The sequence below is a fragment of the Manihot esculenta genome, chromosome 11 (assembly GCF_001659605.2).
Source record: "Manihot esculenta cultivar AM560-2 chromosome 11, M.esculenta_v8, whole genome shotgun sequence".
NCBI classification, from domain to species: domain Eukaryota; kingdom Viridiplantae; phylum Streptophyta; class Magnoliopsida; order Malpighiales; family Euphorbiaceae; genus Manihot; species Manihot esculenta.
Genome location: NC_035171.2, coordinates 26,822,932 through 26,841,800, shown reverse-complemented (window position 1 = coordinate 26,841,800; position 18,869 = coordinate 26,822,932). Strand labels below are relative to the sequence as shown.

Below are 18,869 nucleotides of genomic sequence, written 5' to 3'. Positions count from 1 at the left end.
CCAAATGTTTTTTTGCCCATCTTAGGTACCTTAGTGCCCATTCAGGCGGCTTTTCACCCACCTCAGGCAACTTTTTGCCCACTTAAAGCAACTTTCTACTCACCTCAGGCAGCTTTCTGCCCACCTCAAGGGACATTGCACACTAAGGCGATATTTTACCCACCTCAGGTAGCTTTTCGCCCACCTCAGGCACCTTAGGGCCATTCAAGTGATATTTCACTCATCTCAAGTGCCTTAAGCCCACTTAGATGATAATTTGCACATCTCAGGTGTCTTAGCGCCCAAGCAAGCAACATTTTGCCCGCCTCAGGTATCTTAGTGCCCACTCATATTACATTTCGCCCATGTCAAGTGTTTTAGCACTAATTTTATATGACCTTTTTCTCACTAGGACAATTAGTCGTTAAAACTTTGATAGCTTTCTGCCTACACAAAATATTTTCTGATCACTTTAAAGTGAACCTTCACCTTTTTAAAGCAAGTTTTCGTCGTTTTAAGGCTAGTCCATAGAGAATGTGAATTGAATCGATGATCTATTCATAGCAGAAGGTTACTATAACACCTCTTACCCGTTTATAAAATAGTTGAGTAAAGGATGTCACATACTATACTATATGCAATTACATATGTGGACTGAAATTAACTTTTATATTATTAATTTTTATTTAATATATTTAAATATATGTTAATTCATAAAAATAATTTTAAATAGAGAAACTATAAGAGTCTCCCCTATTTATAAGCAATTATGCCTGTGGAAAGCACTCATTTATTCTTAATATTTACTCAATTTGCACTATTAAATTTATAAATGGAACATATTAAGTTAAAGTAGTAAATATATTAATTTACATTTTTACTATTTTCAAAACTCATTTACAGACTCCTAGTGGACTACTTATGTACATGCCAAACATAAACAACCTCTATAGAAAACTTGAGATTAACTGGTTATGATGATGTTTTCTGTGCTGATGCAAAACCAAACCTCTTGATTGTTGCTTCCTTTTTCTATTACATACGTATGAAAAAGTCCAATGCGCTAAACTTATGTCACTGGGTGAATGATAAATACATATGATAGTTACAACAAAATCATTTCATAAAAACGAGTGGAAATTTTGTGTCCATGGGTGAAAAGTGAGCAAAATTAAGTCATGCAGTTGTATACATGTAAGCCCATAGATATTATGGTAACCATCTTGTATGTATGTCTGTAAGGTATTAATAAGTCATATAATTAAATCTTAGTCCCTATAAACTCTTAGCAGGATCAATTAACTTGATAAGGAAAAATTGTGTATGTATAGCATAAAGTGCCAAACTGTATGAACTAGGGGCCAAATGTTGTGCCTCTATGGCTCAAAAGCCGAGAAACTGTATGACACATAGTGTGTTAAAAATATCATATTATGTACCCTATTGGAGCGAAATACTGCTAAATTGTATATAGCATGCCATACTTTTATTCTGCCTATGACTCATATCAAGGTTTATTAGGGCCAAGAATGCATATTTACATGTTAAATATTTATTTGTACTAAAATTATCCATTTAGGTTCTTAACATGTTGAAACAAGCAAGCATGTTGAATTATACATTCATAAGCAAGCATGTCGATATAACGAGTTTTTAAAAGCATACATGTGTGTGTAGTAGACCATATTCAGTTATAGACATATTGTTATTTCATTAAAAACATGTGTGCAAAGTTTTAGTTTATTAAGTTAGCACGGGCATAATTTGGCTGTAAAGTCAACATGTCAATCCCTTTTAGGTTAATATTTAGATTGAGGTTTGTTTCTGCCTGAGATTGTGTCACATTTCTAAGTGTCTTATGGACTGAATTAAACTAACATTTCTTCATAAACCTTGTGTTTTTATATCTTAGCTTTCTAACAAGATATATTACATCTAATTCTGACCTTCATAACTTAAGTTATAAAATTTTCTTTACAAGTTGCCTAATCAAGTATTAACCAGTATAGTTTTAGTACCTGTTTTTAGTCTAACAAAATATATCAGATGCATACATTTTCATACAGATTCAAGCTTATATTTTTTCTACACATTTTTAGGTATACTTCTCAGGGTTCATTGGGCACTGGCCTTAACTCATTTCAATGAGTAAATAATTAGTTGTGACATGAGTAATACAGACTGTTTTGGATGCACTATCCATGGAGGACTAAACTTGAAATTTACTTTTAAACTTTTCATATTTAAAATTTAACCTACTAAACTTTTTTCATGTTTCAATTTAGTTTTTAAACTTTCAATATGCATAGATTGACCTATTAAACTTACACTTTTAACATTTAGAAGTTCATTTCATTTAGGTAAGCACGTCGGATCTAACAAGCACCTCAAGCTAACACGTCGGGAAACCCTTAAACACTTCCCGAAATGACTTGATTCTGACTTGCTTATCATATTATCTGCTTTATTTTAAGATATGTTTGTTTTCTTATTTGGACTTTTTATGATTTAGTTATTAGGGCTTAAAGATATTAAAATATTATTACTGGTCATTCTTATTTTAAATCTATCTTTGCATACATAACTCTATATGAAATGCAAGTTGAACCTTTAAACTCAACTTTCAGAATTATGTGTCAAGCGGCTATGGATAAGTTAGCACCTCCCCTGAAGTTAATTACCTAACTCTAGAATAGTAGAATTGAAGTCTAATAGTTCATCTTTTCTATCCTTAAGTATTGGAATGTGATAGTTACAATTTATACAGAGAAAAAGCTAAGGATACAAGAGCCTATTCAAAATATAGTTACAGCTAAGTAAGCTTAAATGAAGGAACTTATATGCAATATGAATTTTAAACAAGATGAGAAGAGTAAATACTAAGTCTTGGACTTATCCTCTATACGCCCATGCAAATGGAGGATCCATTGGAAACTCCAAACTTGGACTGAAAATGAAGAAATTGAGCACAATCAAGAGCTTTGGTAAGCATATCAGCCACTTGATCCTTGGAGCTGATATGGAGAACTCATAAAGTACCTGCAGAAACTTTTTCACGAACAAAATAATAATCAAGAGCCAAATTTTTCATTCGTGTTTGATAGACTGGATTAGCACAAAAGTAGGTTGCCTTTGTATTATCATAGAATATAGTTGGAGATTGCATAAGTGGTAAACCCAAATCATATGACAAACTTTGTATCCATATAACTTTAGTTGCTGTATTTGCTAATGCTTTGTATTCGACTTTAGTTGAGGATCTAGAAATAGATTTTTGACGAGCTAATTTCCATGAAATTACATTGAAACCTAGATACAAAACATAAATAGTTTTTGACCGACCTTTATCATAAACACCCCCCAATCAGAATCGAAAAAGGCTATTAAAGAGTACACTGAATTGCTTTTCAGAAATAATCCATGATGAATTATTCCTTTCAAGTAACGAAGAACCCTCTTCAAGGCTTGCATATGATTCTGTGTAGGAGCATGCATAAACCGAGATAATTTATTTATAGTAAAAGTAACATCAGAACGAGTAATGGACAAATACTACTGCGAACCAACAAGACTACAATAAGACATAGCATCTATATGAGGAGAACCATCAACTAGCACATATTTGTCAGTAGTAGCCATAGGTTTAGTAACCTCCTTGGCATCCGTCATATTGAATCTACTTAACAAATCTGTAATATGACGATGTTGTGACAAGAAAAGACCAGATTTAGTAGAAATAAGTTCAACACCCAAAAAGTGATATAGTGACCCTAAGTCTTTAGTCGCAAATTGACTCGCCAACTTGCTAACACAAGTATCCAAGAACTTTGAATTGTTAACAGTAAGCATAATATCATCCACATAAACAAGAAAGTAAGTAATGGCACCATGATGATCATAAATAAACAAAGAATCATCAGCACAAGACTTCCGAAAACCAATGTTAACAAGAAAAGATATCAATTCAATGTAACATGCTCTTGGCACCTGTTTCAGGCCATATAGCGCTTTTCGGAGCTTGCAAATATGAGCTGGATATTGTAAATTATGTACCTAGGTGGTTGCATCATGTAGACATCTTCCTAAAGAGTACTATGCAAGAAGGCATTATTCACATCCAATTATCGCAGCTGCCAACCATGAGAAATTGTAGGACTGAGAACCACTCGAATTGTTATCGGTTCAGTAACAGGACTAAATGTTTCAAGATAATCTCAGCCTGGCTCTTAGGAGAATCCCTTCACTAGTAATTGTGCTTTATACTTGTCAATAGTACCATCAGGCTTTCATTTTATTCGAAATACACACTTGCAACCAATTGGCATATTATCAGATTGGGAACTAACTGCCAAGTGCCATTCTTGAGAAGTGCATTATACTTCTCATCCATGGCTTGTCTCCAAAGAGGATCCTTAACGACTTGAGTCACAGAGTAAGGTTCTAGACTTAATGGTAAAGGATGTTTAGTGGTAAGGTTGACATAGTGATCATTAAAATACCTAGGATTGGGTTTTCGAATTCAGTTTAGGCAGGAATCTGTGGGCTAAGAAACAGATTGCAGTGGAGCCAAAGTCTAATTTGGTAATGCAATTGGTGCAGTAGAAGGAGTAGAGAAAATTAGTGCTATAGGTTCTGGCAATGGAATGGTTACATATATATCTATATCTGGAGCAAGAGGAGGTGATGTATTTTATGGTGTAGAAGCAGGCATGGTATTAGTCAAAGGTAAAGAGTGGCCATCATCTTGAGAAAAATATGCACAAGAAGCATATCAAAATAGGTTAGAGAACTGTTGAGAATTATTACGAACATGAAACGAAAAAAAAATTGTAACAAACTTGACATGATGAGATATATATAACCTATTAGAAGAAGGATCAAGACACTTATAGGTAGATTGAGTGGTAGAATAACCGAAAAAGATACATGGTGTAAATCGAGGCTGAAGTTTGAAAGTAACCAAGGATAACATAAATACCCAAATGTTTTAAGCCTTTTATAATTAGGAGCCCTATAAAAAAGCTTTGAAAAAGGACATTGAAAGAATAAAACAGACGAAGGAATATGATTAATTAAATACACAGCTGCTTGAAAGACATATGACCAATATGAAATAGGAAGTGACACAAGTTGCAGAAAAAAAGACTTATTTTCACAATATGCATATTTTGTCTTTTAACAGTGCCGTTATGCTCAAGTGTGTGTGGCGATAAGGTAAAATGGGAAATTCCACATGCATTAAAAATGGGTTTTAGTTTTTTATACTCTCCACCGTTATCAGAAAAAACAGAAACAATTTTAGTTTGAAAATAATTCTCCACCAACCTTTGAAATTGAAGAAACATATTATAAGTATTATATTTTTTTCTCATTGAAAATAACTATATATACTTTGTAAAATGATTAATGAACGTAACATAATACTCATATCCAGTAAGAGATTTTTGTGTTAGTCTCTAAACATTAGAATATACAAGTTCCAATTGCTTTGTAATAACAAGAGAATTTTCAGAAAATGGTAATTTGTGACTTTTGTTTACTGAACAGGAATCACAATGAAAATTTGAAACTGAACTTAAAAGAGACTCTAAAGTATAACTCTTAAGAACTACACGAAGAACTTTATTAGAAGGATGGCCAAGCTTGTGATGCCAGTCAGACAAAGAAGACATGAATTATGACATGCAACTAAGAACATGTCAGAATGGTTGCGCAATAAATATCATCAATACTCTCTCCCTGCATTAAAGGCGCCCCTGTGTACAAATCCTTAACAAGAAAATGAGAAGAGAAAAAATTCAATAGAAACATTATTTGTTTGGCATAATTTGGCTATAGAAATCAAATTTTTGTGTAAATTAGGGACACACAAAACATTAGATATGGAAAGTGGTCTATGAGTTGTATTGATATGTGTATAACAAGTATGAGAAATAGAAAGATTGTTAGCATCATCCAAGAAAATTTCATCAGGACCCCTATAATCAGAATACCCTTGCAAAGCGGATGAATTTGAAGCCATATGATGTGATGCTCCACTATGAAACAACCAAGGTTGCTGTGTTTGAGTGGACATAGCAATAGTAGCATTAGCTACAAGATTAGAACTCATAGATGAAGACTGATTAGAACTAATAGTGATATTGTTCTCCTTAAAAAATCTAGCAAGCTTCCTGCAATGAACTGTACTGTGACATGCAATTTCACAAAATTGACAAAAAGTATCTGCTCTATAACCTTCATGATTGCTGGTCTGATTGTGACGAGAAGAATTCCCAGCATAGTCTGCACGATTTTTGTGAAAAGTAGAACTCTAATTTGATCGAATAGAATTCGAAGTACCTTATGAAAAGGGTCGTGCCTTAGTGATTTGCTTCTGGGTTCATTTACCATAGTAATGATAGGTGATGACACTTGCTCTTTGTCTTTCAATAGTCTCTCAAAATCTGTTAGTTTTTCAAACAATTCTAAGAAAGGAATTGGTGATTCACAAACCTTGATTGCTGCAATAATAGGATTGAACTCATCTCCTAATTGAGCAATAATATGAACAATGAGGTCTTCTTCACTCATTGGATTTTGAGTGAGAGCTAAGTCATCAGCAATTGATCGCATTTCATTAAGAAATTCAGCCATCGATTTGGAACCTTTGGGATTTTGAGCAACTCTAGTCTTGAGAGAAATGATTCTAGATCGTGAAGTGTTGGCATAGTTGCAACTCAATCATTCCCAAGCTTCCTTGGACGACACAAGTGAAGAGATAAGCGGCTGAACAGCTACCCAGAATTGCACTAATAAGATTTTGATCTTATTGAAACCAAACAGTATAAGCTGGATTGATGGTTTTTTTGTTGTTGATCAAGAAATTCAAATGGTGCAACTAGTTTACCATCGTTATACCCTAACAAATCCAATCCGATGAGAGTAGATTGAATCTGCCTTCGCCAAACAGGAAAGTTACTCAAGGTAATCTTGATCAAAAAGTGGGCTGGTGCATTTAACTGCATAATAGAAGATGTAGTAGAAGTGGTAATTGCCATAGCAAATTGAGGAAGAACAGAAAGAAGGACCTTTAGAACTCGTTAGAGTGTTCAGGCTTTGATACTATATAGAGAATATGAATTGAATCGATGATCTATTCATAACAAAATGTTACAATTTATACAGAGAAGAAACTAAAGATACAAGAGCCTATTCAAAATATAGTTACAGCTAACTAAGCTTAAATCAAGGAGCTTATCTACAATATGAATTTTAAACAAAATAAGAACAACAAAGACTAAGTCTTGGACTTATCGTCTATAGAGTCTTCATCAGTATGAGACCTTTCTTTATTAGGATGATTATTCACCATAATTTGTTTGATAAATATCAGAATTAGTTCAACAGTTTATCACTCAAAGATCACTATGGCGATAAATCACCACTTACGTTTTGTGGGGGCAAGGATAGGCAATGTCTGACTTCAATTTTCAAAGAAATAATTTGCTTAAAATCTTTAAAGCAACATCACGTCTAAATTTTTTAAAAGAGAGAACATTTTTCAATTTGCAAAAGATTTTTTAAAACAATTCGAATTTTGAATAACTAGAGTGTCCGAAATCTAATGTGCATCTCTTGGCATCGAACTTTAAGATTTGATTACTTGATGGGGGATTAATGATATAAATCATATAAAAATATATATTAGATTTGGATTTCAATGATCCAAAATAAGTCAATAATTTAAGTACTTTACAACTCTCCTATAAAGCCATAGAATCCTAATTAAAATAGGACATCATCCATATTCAAAGGTTATCTCTATCTATATATGATTTCTTATCTTATCTTATATAAGATTCAATATTCTATCCTAGATATAGTTCTATAATCTCATACATTCCTAATAGTATTAAAATTCTATCTCATGCACTACATGAGGAGTTCATAACCTCTGTAATCAAGTATGTTATTCTCTTAATAGTCAATTATATTATTTATTCAGTATTCATACTAATTTAAAAGTCGGAGAAATATCAAATTAATTCACTCGATATTTTTTCTTATCTTACAGATTTATACTTGAAGAAATATGATGCGAATAATATCAATAATAAAAAAATTAAATAAATTTTAAAATATATTAAAATTTAGTTGATTACATTAAAAATATATCTAAAATTGAGAGATTGAAGGTAAAAATTAACGATGCATAATTGTGTATCCATAGGTCCATTTACATTTATTTTTACTATTACAAGGAATTAACTTCCTATCAATTAGAAATGTATCTGATATTATTAATAATGATGTATGTCTTTACTATCAATGGACTTTCTTGGCAAAAAAGAAACTGTTACTTTTTAAAATATTAATTCACATCAACTGGTTGGATAAGATAATAATATTATATTTTAATTATTTTTAATAATATTTATTATTATCTTAAATATTTAAAAAAAAAAATCAGATTCACCACTGCTTATAATATTGTTATCACTACACTTTTGTTTATAATTTGTAAAGAAATATTAGCAAATTAAGGTGGTTTTTTTCTTTCAGAAACTAACTATATATAGAGCAAGATAAAAATATCAAATTTTTACCCCTAAACTATTTTTTAAAGAATAAATAAATTTAAATAATTCTAAATTTACCCCTAAACTATTTTTAAAATAATAAATAAATTTAAATAGATAAAAAAAAGTGTAACTCACACCATAAAATATAAATAATAACCTTATATAATATTTTAGTAACAATTTAAAGATAAATATAAACTGAAAATAAAATTTAATATTTTTAATTCAACTAATTTTAGTAGATTCTCTTGAAGCCACAAGGTAAATATCACCACACCAACCTCCAAATATGGAGAAAAATAAATTAGGAATTAATCACCATCGATCATAATAATTCATACAAGTGTAAATAAATTAGTTTATTAATATTTTTAATAATAATTATTAATTGCGTCTTATTTAGTTAATAAATAGGTGTAATATTAATATAGTTAATTACCTTTTTATAATTGTATAAAAAGAAGTAGACATTCTTATTAGTTATAATTCTCTCATCAAAGTCTCCATTAATAATTTCAATGACATCAATTCTGTTGAAATAAAAAAATAAAAAATAAAAAAATAAAAAAATTAGAAAACACATTTTTTTAGACTATAAGCAAAGTGCACAGTAGACATTGATAGGTATAAAAAGGTGGGCTTAGCCAAACGCTTATCACGTCCTCTTCTTGGAAGAGTAGATCAATGGCAAGTTCCAATCAGGAGAATTTTGGAACTTCCATTTTTGGGAATCTTCAGTTTCAGAGGTTTGGCTTGCCTGCAAAATCACTCATGGAGCTTGCAAAAGAGGCAAAGAAACTAGGGCAAGATGATCCAAGAAGGATTGTTCACTCACTCAAGGCAGGCCTTGCTCTTATTTTGGTTTCCTTATTTTACTACATTGATCCTCTTTACAGTACTTTTGGTGACAATACAACCTGGGCTGTCATGACTGCTGTGGTCATCTTTGAATTTTCTGTGGGTAAGCTTGTATCTTTTTTCTTTGTCTCATGGGACTAATTAGACACATTTGTATTTTGAGGTTTATAAATTATTGTCTTAATATTATTAAAAAATAATTTTATATTATCTATAATGTTATATTTTAATAAATAACTTATTTTATATTTAACAATATTATAATTTTAACAACAATTTTTATCTGTTATAAAAAATAATTAAATCTCTTTTTTATACTACAACAGTGGAGATAGTATAACTATCTCGGATTTGAGTACTGGAGCTACTTCTGATCAATTTTTGTTTTCAGGAGCAACACTTGGTAAAAGTGTCAATAGGATGATAGCCACGCTGGGCGGTGGTGCTCTGAGCATCGGAGTTTGCCGACTAGCAACTGTTTTTGGGAACACAGGCAAGGCCATTGTAATAGACATCTTCGTCTTTGCAATAGGTATTGCTCAGTTATATAAACGTACAAAATTAATAATATAATAAGCAATTATCATTTCAATTGATTCTTGAAGCTAATCTTGATGCAGCTGCAATGGTGACTTTTGCAAGATTTTTCCCCAAATTAAAGGCTAGGTGTGATTATGGACTTATGATATTTATATTGACCTTCTCCCTAATATCAGTATCAAGTTATAGAGATGATAACATTGCAAAAATGGCTCTTGAGAGACTCTCAACAATCGTTGTTGGTTGTTGTGCTACTATTCTAGTAAGTATCTGTATTTGCCCTGTATGGATTGGTGAGGATCTTCACAAACTCGTTGCTCTCAATATTGAAAAACTTGGAAAATTTTTAGAAGGTAAGCATCAACATACCAAAATCCCAGTATTGGATTCTATATGAATCTCATCACAATCAAAATTTAATCACTGTAGACCGAATAAATTCGCCTCGGCAAGTCATATAGCTAACAAAACATTCATCCTCTTTGCTTTGACTTTCCAGGATTTGGAGGAGAATACTTTGGGTTGCCTAGTAGTGATAGGTCATTTCTTCAAGGATATAGAAGTGTATTAAATTCACAAAGTAGTGAAGAAAACATGGTGAATACAAAAACTCAGTCTCTCTCTGTAATTTATCCTACAAGTTTCTTGAATTGTACACAGTTCAGATTATTTATTCGTGGATTTTGCAGGCTAATCTAGCAAAATGGGAACCAGGACATGGTCGGTTCAGGTTCTTTCATCCTTGGAAACAATATTTGACGATTGGAAGCCTAACTAGGCAATGTGCCATCAAAATTGATGTTCTAAACAACTACCTCAACCCTCAAATCCAGGTATATTTATATTACAAGCCATATGGTTAAACTCCTTTTGCATTTTAGTTGTTGTCAATATTAATTACAAAATTTACTATATATTAGCGTTTGGTATGGAAAAACTTATTAATTAATCTTTAGATTTTAAAAATATATTAAAATATCTATGAGATTTTTTAAAAAAAATTATTAATTAGTCATTCGGTTGTTTTTAGCCGTAAGTGTTTTACTATTTATTTCGTATGGTATGAAAAAACTCATTAATTAGTTTTACAATTTTATAAAAATATATACTAATTAATCTCTCCGTATGGAGGGTATTTTAAATTTTTTATTAAAATTAATATAAAGACTAATTAGTAAATTTTGTAAAACTTTAGGATCATTTTAATATATTTTTAAATTGATGGACTAACAAATGAATTTTTCTATAGCACAGGGATCATATAATTTTTCCATACTAATTTCTGGTTGCTTGCTACCCACGTAGACTTCTTCGGAAATTCCAAGTGAAGTTAAAGAACAATGCAAGACGATCAGCCTAGAATGTGGGAAAGCTCTCAAGGAGTCATCAGCATCAATCAGAACGATGATCAGAATTGATACCGTTCATCTTCACATTGGAAAATCAAAAACTGCTGCTGAAAATCTAAAATCACTATTCAAAACAGGCGTGTGGAAAGAAGCAGACCTGCTAGAGATAGCACCAGCCACTGCAGTTGCTTCCCTTCTATTAGAAGTTGTTCAGTGCAGTGAAAGAATTGCTGATGCTGTTCAAGAATTAGCCAATTTGGCAGGTTTCAGAAGTGTAGAATCTTCAGGCTCACTGCAACAATTTCAAGGATCATCACAGCAAGTCCATAGCATCGACTTACAAAACCATGAAATTACAATTGGGGAATGATCAAGAAAACTCTTAAGAATTAATTAAATAACTGCAAAGTTCTGAGGAACATGAGTGGAAACTAGAGAATAGTATAATGTGGATGTAAATGGCTGCAATCATTTTTCATGAAATTATATAATCATAATCAACTAATTATATATCTTTTTAACTTCTCTCTCATCTCCATTGTTTCAATCACAAACCCATTTCTTAAATTAATCCAAATTTCTTTCTACAACTTCAGAAGTTGATTTTACAGGCTATTGCCATCAGGAGAAAATGCAACTTAACTTTCATCTTAAATATGAAACTTCATTTTTTCCGAACTTTCAAAGTGCTAATCTTAAAGTGGCCATCACCATTTTGATAATCCCATGTAATTAGCTTAACTGGAGGAAGATCCACACTGCAAGATAGCCAAGCAAAGGAAGAAGAACAATGTTGCCATAAGTATTCGTTGGAGAACAATTTCTTGGCACTGAATATGCCGCAGCTGGTTCATGAGGAGGATTTTCAACATAGACTGCAAGCTTCATACCCTTAAAACAGTAGCTACCACTGTTAATAAAATAGAATGGCTTTGCCTCTGTGAGATTAAACACATCTCTTCCACCCCTTGTGATATTTTTTATGAAATCTTTGTCAATGCACTCCTCATAGCTTGTCTTGTTCACCTCCAGCACATTATAGCGGCTGATATTGAATCCAAAATCTTGAAAAACAAAAGCAAGGAAAAGAAATCGAGTTAGTGATTTTGCAGTAATCAATATATTGAAATTGAATAAGGCAATGAGCTAGAGATTATACAAAGCCAATCCCCAACATAGAATTGTTCATGACTCGCCCATTCTGTGAAATTGATAGATGGTTTCCAAGTATATTTTCCTCCACCAACTCTGTGCAACACTGGTTGTCTGCATTTTGCACTCACAAATATGACCATTATCACAATCAAGCAGAGAAGCTTTCTTATCGAAATCGAAACCTTCATTTTCAGTCTCTGCAACTTGAAAGGCTTAGTGGAGTGAAGGGGTTAAAAAACCTTCAACACATGCATTTCTTGTAGCTTGGAAGTTGGGACCATGGAGTAGGCCACTTTTGCATGAATAATAAGTCTGCTTGGTCGTTTTGATGAAGTTGTCATTAATTTTAATTCCCACAATCACCAATTTTACATGGGTATCAGGGCTGGAATGTGAGGAATCTTTAGCAGGAAAAAGTAGTTTTTTGGGTTATTTATCATATAGTACGTGAGATTTAAGAAATCTCACAACTTAGTTTCAACTTATTTAATAGTAAATAATTCCATCCCTAAATTTTTGTTTTATTAACAAAATAGTATTTCTATTAATTTTACCGTTAGTCAACTGTTAATAAAAAAATTAACTCAAATTAAAAAGATTGAATTATTATAAATTTAAAACTATAAAAATTAAATTGTTACAAATTTTTAAAATTAAAAGAAATAAACTATTATAAAAAGTCAAATCACTAAATTATTATAATTTAACCTTGAATTTTAACAAAAATACTTAATTATTACTGGAATGAAAGTTTAGAAACTAAATTATTTATTATTAAAATCATATGAACTAAATTTTGAATTTTGCTAAATCATAAAAAGTATGTTATAAATTACATTTTTTTAATAAGTAAAAAAATTATATTAAGTTGAAAAACTTAACAAAAGCACATTCAACTAAAATTAGGCTAAAATCGACCGCTTATATACTTAATTTAAGAAAAAAACTTGACGTTCAAGTATATCGCCAATTTTTAGTAGGGAGAGCTGATGTTGTTGAAACCAAAATGATGAGGTGGTCAAAATGGAGCTATGTTGTGATTAACTAATCCTACAAGACTGAAAAAGTGAGGTGGTGGGTACCTGCGGCAGCCACTCTAACGTTCAAGTTAATAAACTGAAGAAAATGGTGAATGAAGAACTTGATAGTATTTGTGTGAGAGAATAACGTACTTTCGCCTCTGTAATTGTTTTCCTTTTATATTATAAAAAAATGAAGATAAATATAGCACTTTCTAATAATACGGTGATGATGTGGCCGACTCATTGGTAAGACATCTTTACCGGCTAGTTGGTCAGAAATTCTGTGATCGCAAGCGTAAAGGGAATCCCGCTGGATTGTAGCTGTTAACGGTAACTTTCTTATGGAGTTTTACCCTAAAGTTGAGAGAGCGACACTATTCTATCTGAGTCCGACCTATAATAAGACTGACATAAAATATCTGGACCTTCTTTTCTATTGGTAGAACTACATATAGTTTATCAAATTCTTATTACGTTACCATATTTTATGATGACTGCTTATTAACTTTGAGCGAATTTTATGTGCATTCAGAGTTATTGCATTCACTTTCATTTTTCATATTATAGGAATATACATTAAATTTAGTTTTAAAATTTCTTGTGAACTTAATTTCTCTTTTTTTTTTCTCTTTATTTACCCATGATGATCACACGATAAACGATTAAAAGAAATTTACAAACAACATTAGTAATTTAATTTTTCTTCTTGCTTCACAATACTTTTTCATCATAATTGTTTGATTTATTCTCTCCTTTCTGTTTGTATTCCAATTTATTGAAGTTGTTAATTAACGGCTATATCAAAATCGATTCATAAGTGTCATTCACTTGATTTATAGTAAGATTTTGATTTATTTATTTCTCAAAAATTTAAGGATAAATTACTTTTACTAAAATTTAACCGTTTCATTCATGTATTTTTACTTCTGTTAAATTGGAAGTTTGTTCATCTAATTAATATAATTAAAATATTTCTAAATATAAAATATTATTTAATTATTAGATTATATCAAAATAAATACATGTATTTTTAGATTTTATAAAATAAATAATTTAGTCTATACATTTTATCAAACTAAAAAAAATAATTTGACAAAGGAGCCTTTAATTTGTGGAGGTAAATATATTGATTAAAAACTATTGAGTTTTAAAAATAAAAATATTTATTTATTTTGACATGTCTCGAGAATATAAAAGTAATTTTCTCAACATATAATCACATGTACAACATCTTAATTATTTTTTTCTTCTCGTTTTTCATATAAGCAAGCATTTTATATCCATATCGTTTATACTTTCTTCAAGAGTCTCTTTTCCCTTTTTCGCTTCACCATCATATTCATTTATTTTCTAAAATATATTTTTCACATTTTTTAATATTTGTATCACTTACGCAAATTAATTAATTATAAAAATATTTATTCATCGAATAAAAAATTAAGTTATTTGTAAAGAAAATAATTTTCTTTTCTAAAAAAACTGTATTTTTAGACATAAGGATTTTAATAACATTGTTGAATTTTCTTTTTGTAAATATTGATAACACTATTCGTTTTTTAATTTTACAATTAAAGAATAGAAAATTAATTATTTTCTTAAAAAATATTTTTCACAGAAGCGGATCATAGCTCCAAATATCATGAGTGATGATCCGAGATCCAATTGAATAAGGTTTTACAAAGGTTTTGTATTACTGAATAAGGCTTAAGTTTTCTGAGGAGGTGTCTCCTCTTTTATACATTATCTTGCTTGCTGGTGACGTGTAAAGGTTTCTCCAGGATTGGGCCACGCGTCTCTGCCATCCGGATTCGGAGGTACTAGGGTATCAGCCGCCTGCTCCATGCGTAACGGCCTCTGATTCTCCTCATGCGTACGTTTGAGCGGATTTGCCAGGCTGTCTGGTGAATATCATTCTGGATCCTGGACTGGGCTTGAGAGTTGGGCCGGATGCTAAGCCTGAGTGGAGAGGGCCTGCTTCGTGCGGGCTGGGCCGGTTTGAGTGAGGAAGATGGGTCGAGCCCGGCCTTGAAGGTTGGATGAGCCATGATTGTTATATGTATCAGGTGTGTGGGCCTCTACGTCATGGGCCTTGGGCTGTGGTCAAGCCTCTGGTCCGGGGTGGAGGAATTCAGCGGTCATCAATTGCCCCTTCACCTTCTCGGCAGTTATTGCTCCAACTGCCGAGGGGGTGAATACCAAGAACTATTATGATCACGTCTGTTCGGGTTCAGGTGCCTTAATAACATCCTTTCATCTTTCAGTCGTTGCGCAGTTTCTGAATTCTATATGCCCTTTCCTCTTTCTATCTTTTCTCTATTCTTCTTGTCCTCTGCCGCCTTTACTTTCTTGTCATCATTATCTGGACATCTCCTTTCTTTCCTTTTCCGTGAATACCTTTTAAGAATCTGATATCGCTGGCTTAGAGTCTAGTGTAGCTCTGCCCCGTACTAAGTCCACAGGCTCCAAGTATATATCAGTGCCAGCTTTTCTTCATTCTTGAGCCTTCTGTTGAAATGAGAAATTCTTGTATTATCTGTAGCGGGTCTATTCGACGCCTTCTTCAAACAGATTGCCTTGTGCCTCAGAGGTTTGTTTTGATTTTGCTCTTATCATCTTAAGGGAGGACTGTTTCTGACTTCTCTGTTTTGAAACTTTTTGCAGTTCCTGAAATAAAAATGGGTCAGCTCAAAATTCTAGAAAATTTGATGTTACCTCTAAGGCGTCTGGATGATGCTTTGAAGATCCTTCTGGTATGGCCGCTGAAGGGGTGGGACCATTCGGGAAGCTGCTGAAACTGCTTTACCCAGGTCGTCTGGCCGGCCTCCTCCTTTGCTTGTTGTCCGGGCTCCAAAGAAGGTCTGGGCTGTTGGGGGGTTCGCTCTAACTTCGCCTTTTTCCGCAGAGAAAAAGGGAATTTCCTCGATGCCCCTGTTGTCTTCTTTTGATATAAATGGGAGTGGCGCCGGCGCTCAGCTCGTTGTTCCTTTTGATGTGAAGTACCAGTATTATTATTCCCTTTGGTGTGAAGTACCAGTATTACGTGAGGCTGGGATCTGCTGCATTCAGTCAGGTCTCCAGCGATTTTTTCGAATGTGTACTTCACGATCTCTTCGGGGCCATAGCCTCGAAGACTTATGTTTTTCATGCGTGGTGCACGGTCGGCATACCATATCTGAGCTTGTTCGAATGTACCGTGCATCACATTTGGGTAACCGGATGTTCGCCCAGGGGAACAGTGAGAAATGCTTATGGGAATCAACTTGTTCAGTTCCCCTGTAATAGCGAGACAGATCTTGGCCTTTTCTGAGAAACTCTCATTCCGAGCTACGAGAAGTCCTCCGAGCTGGAGACTAGAATAATAGGATAGGTGATAGTCGTAGATGAGGAAGTATCTGGATATGTAAATTCTTTAAGGATAGTCTTTCATCCCGTAGTGTAGGCCTTTGTAACGCGCTGTAATGTGCTTTTCTTTTAATGAAGTTCTTGTTTTGCTCTCATGCTTAAGCTGTTCTCTTTTTATCATGTGTGAAATACTTCAGATTGCTCGCCTTATAATTTTAACCAACTGAGCTCTGTCCTGCTTTTTCCCGAGCTAATCTAACCTATCTGCGAGCTCTGATGAGTTGAACTCCGGATCCACTTAGTCAACTGGGCTTTCAAGTTTTCGAACTGGACTGTCTGACCGACCTGTGAGCTCGGTCTTTATTTCGATGAATTGAGCTTTGAGTCTCCTTCATCCGTCCGGGCTCCAGGTCACGTTGTCCGAGCGGAACTGACCGACCTGAGAGTTCTGTCTTTGCTTAGTGAAATGAGCTTTGAGTTTCCTTTAGCTGGCCGAGCTCTCAAGTCGTGCTGTCCGAGCTGGATTAATCCGACCTCTGAGCTCGGCTTCTGATGAGTTGAACTCTAAGTTCTCAGCTTTGTATGACTCCGAGGTGTTTTTGACGCTTCTTTCCGATCTCCCACCCTTTGTTTAGTAGCGGTAGGTCAGATCTTATAACTTTTTGGGTGATGCGCAAGTCTGACCTTTATCATGCTCCCATTTGCTTGTACTTTTGAGTCTTTTCATGACTTGCCCCTCTGTTTCCTTCTGCATTTACTATAGGGATGGTAAAGTAGTAGGCTAAGTTGCTCTGACTGATGAGTTGGGCCTGTATTATGTGGGTGGCAAATGGGCTCTTAAATGATGGACTGTCATCGTATACTTGGCCCTTGATAGATGTAAAGAAGCCCAGCGATCATCCTTTTGCCCCTTTACCGTCTCGCCGGTTGTTACCTAACCGTCGAGAGGGTAAACTTCGAGAACAATTAATGATCGCACCGCTCCAAGACAAAACTGTTCAGTATCGACGCTTTGCCTCATAATAGCCTTTCTTTCTTTCTTTTCGAATTCCTTCTGTCCTTTGAAGAACTAGCGCTTGGTTGCTCTCTGTCTCCCTGCAATTCCTTCTACGTCTCTTTTTTCATCCCATCGTGTTCTCAGGTACGCTTCCTTGTTCTTCTATGGCAAGTTTAAAGCTTCCTGATGTTTTTGACCTTGAGTCGCATATTACCCCTTCCAACATAACTAATCACATTTCCCGGAGGCTTTTAGATACTCCGTTGTATCTTATTCGAGCACCTCTTCCAAATGAGAGGATAGTTCTTCCTTACCCTCGCCCTCCTGGTTTAGTAGATCCCCAAGAGGTTCGTAGTATAGTGTTTTTCCTGAAGCAGAGAGAATTTGGTCTACCGCTTCCTTTTACCCCTTTCTTTGTTGAGGTTTTTGAATACTTTGGGGTAACTCCTCGAATGTTGTCCCCAAATTCCATTTTATTCATGTCCTGTTTCGAGTCTATCTGTCTGGGTTGGGGTTTCGCTCCTACGGCCTGTCTGTTTGTCACTTTTTTCCGCCTGGTTAGGGCGAAGCAAAACTTCTATTACTTTTCCCCCCGTAATGGGCTGTCTATTCTTACGGGCTACAAGGATTCTATAAAGGGATGGGTAGAGAATTTCCTTGTGGCGGAGTTGAAATTAGGGTCCTGCCGATCGTAGGATGTGGACCTGAGGTGGGGGGAGATCTTTCCGGGCTGCAACGATCTACCCAAATTGAGTCTTATCGAGCAGGTCGGGCTGCTTCGACTGACTTCCGTTGAGAGGAAGTATGATGTCGAGAAGTGTATGTCTGCGTCAAACCTTAGGGATATCCAGGACACGGGTATAGTGCTTTGTTCGGTTATTCTGTTTTTTTCTTTGCTCATGATATCAGGAAGTATGCTGACTCTTTATAACTTCTTGTTTTTTTGCAGCTTCTGAGGTTAGAATGGAGGGCATCAAATTCCCCAAAAATTTTGACCTGTCTCGGGAGAACATGCATGCAATTTTTGACGCCTTTGGGGATGGTCGCTCTGTAACTGAGATTG

General features: G+C 33.9%; 3 protein-coding genes across 3 annotated transcripts; 2 read left to right on the top strand and 1 right to left on the bottom strand.

Moving 5' to 3' along the window:
* The first annotated feature begins 9,227 nt into the window (after positions 1–9,227).
* On the top strand, positions 9,228–10,804 carry LOC110625663 (aluminum-activated malate transporter 2). Its single transcript, XM_021771301.1, has 5 exons — positions 9,228–9,504; positions 9,793–9,933; positions 10,022–10,294; positions 10,441–10,538; positions 10,631–10,804. Exons 1-5 carry the CDS (start codon positions 9,228–9,230, stop codon positions 10,802–10,804), a joined length of 963 nt encoding a protein of 320 aa, XP_021626993.1.
* Positions 10,805–11,252: 448 nt separating this feature from the next.
* Positions 11,253–11,678, top strand: LOC110625942 (aluminum-activated malate transporter 8-like). Its single transcript, XM_021771654.1, has one exon. It carries the CDS (start codon positions 11,346–11,348, stop codon positions 11,658–11,660), a length of 315 nt encoding a protein of 104 aa, XP_021627346.1. The 5' UTR covers positions 11,253–11,345; the 3' UTR covers positions 11,661–11,678.
* A 344-nt stretch (positions 11,679–12,022) lies between these two features.
* On the bottom strand, positions 12,023–12,633 carry LOC110625662 (lamin-like protein). Its single transcript, XM_021771300.1, has 2 exons — positions 12,450–12,633; positions 12,023–12,354 (listed from the first exon to the last, which is right to left on the bottom strand). The coding sequence occupies exons 1-2, from the start codon at positions 12,631–12,633 to the stop codon at positions 12,023–12,025; spliced, it is 516 nt and encodes a 171-aa protein (XP_021626992.1).
* Between the last annotated feature and the right edge of the window lie 6,236 nt (positions 12,634–18,869).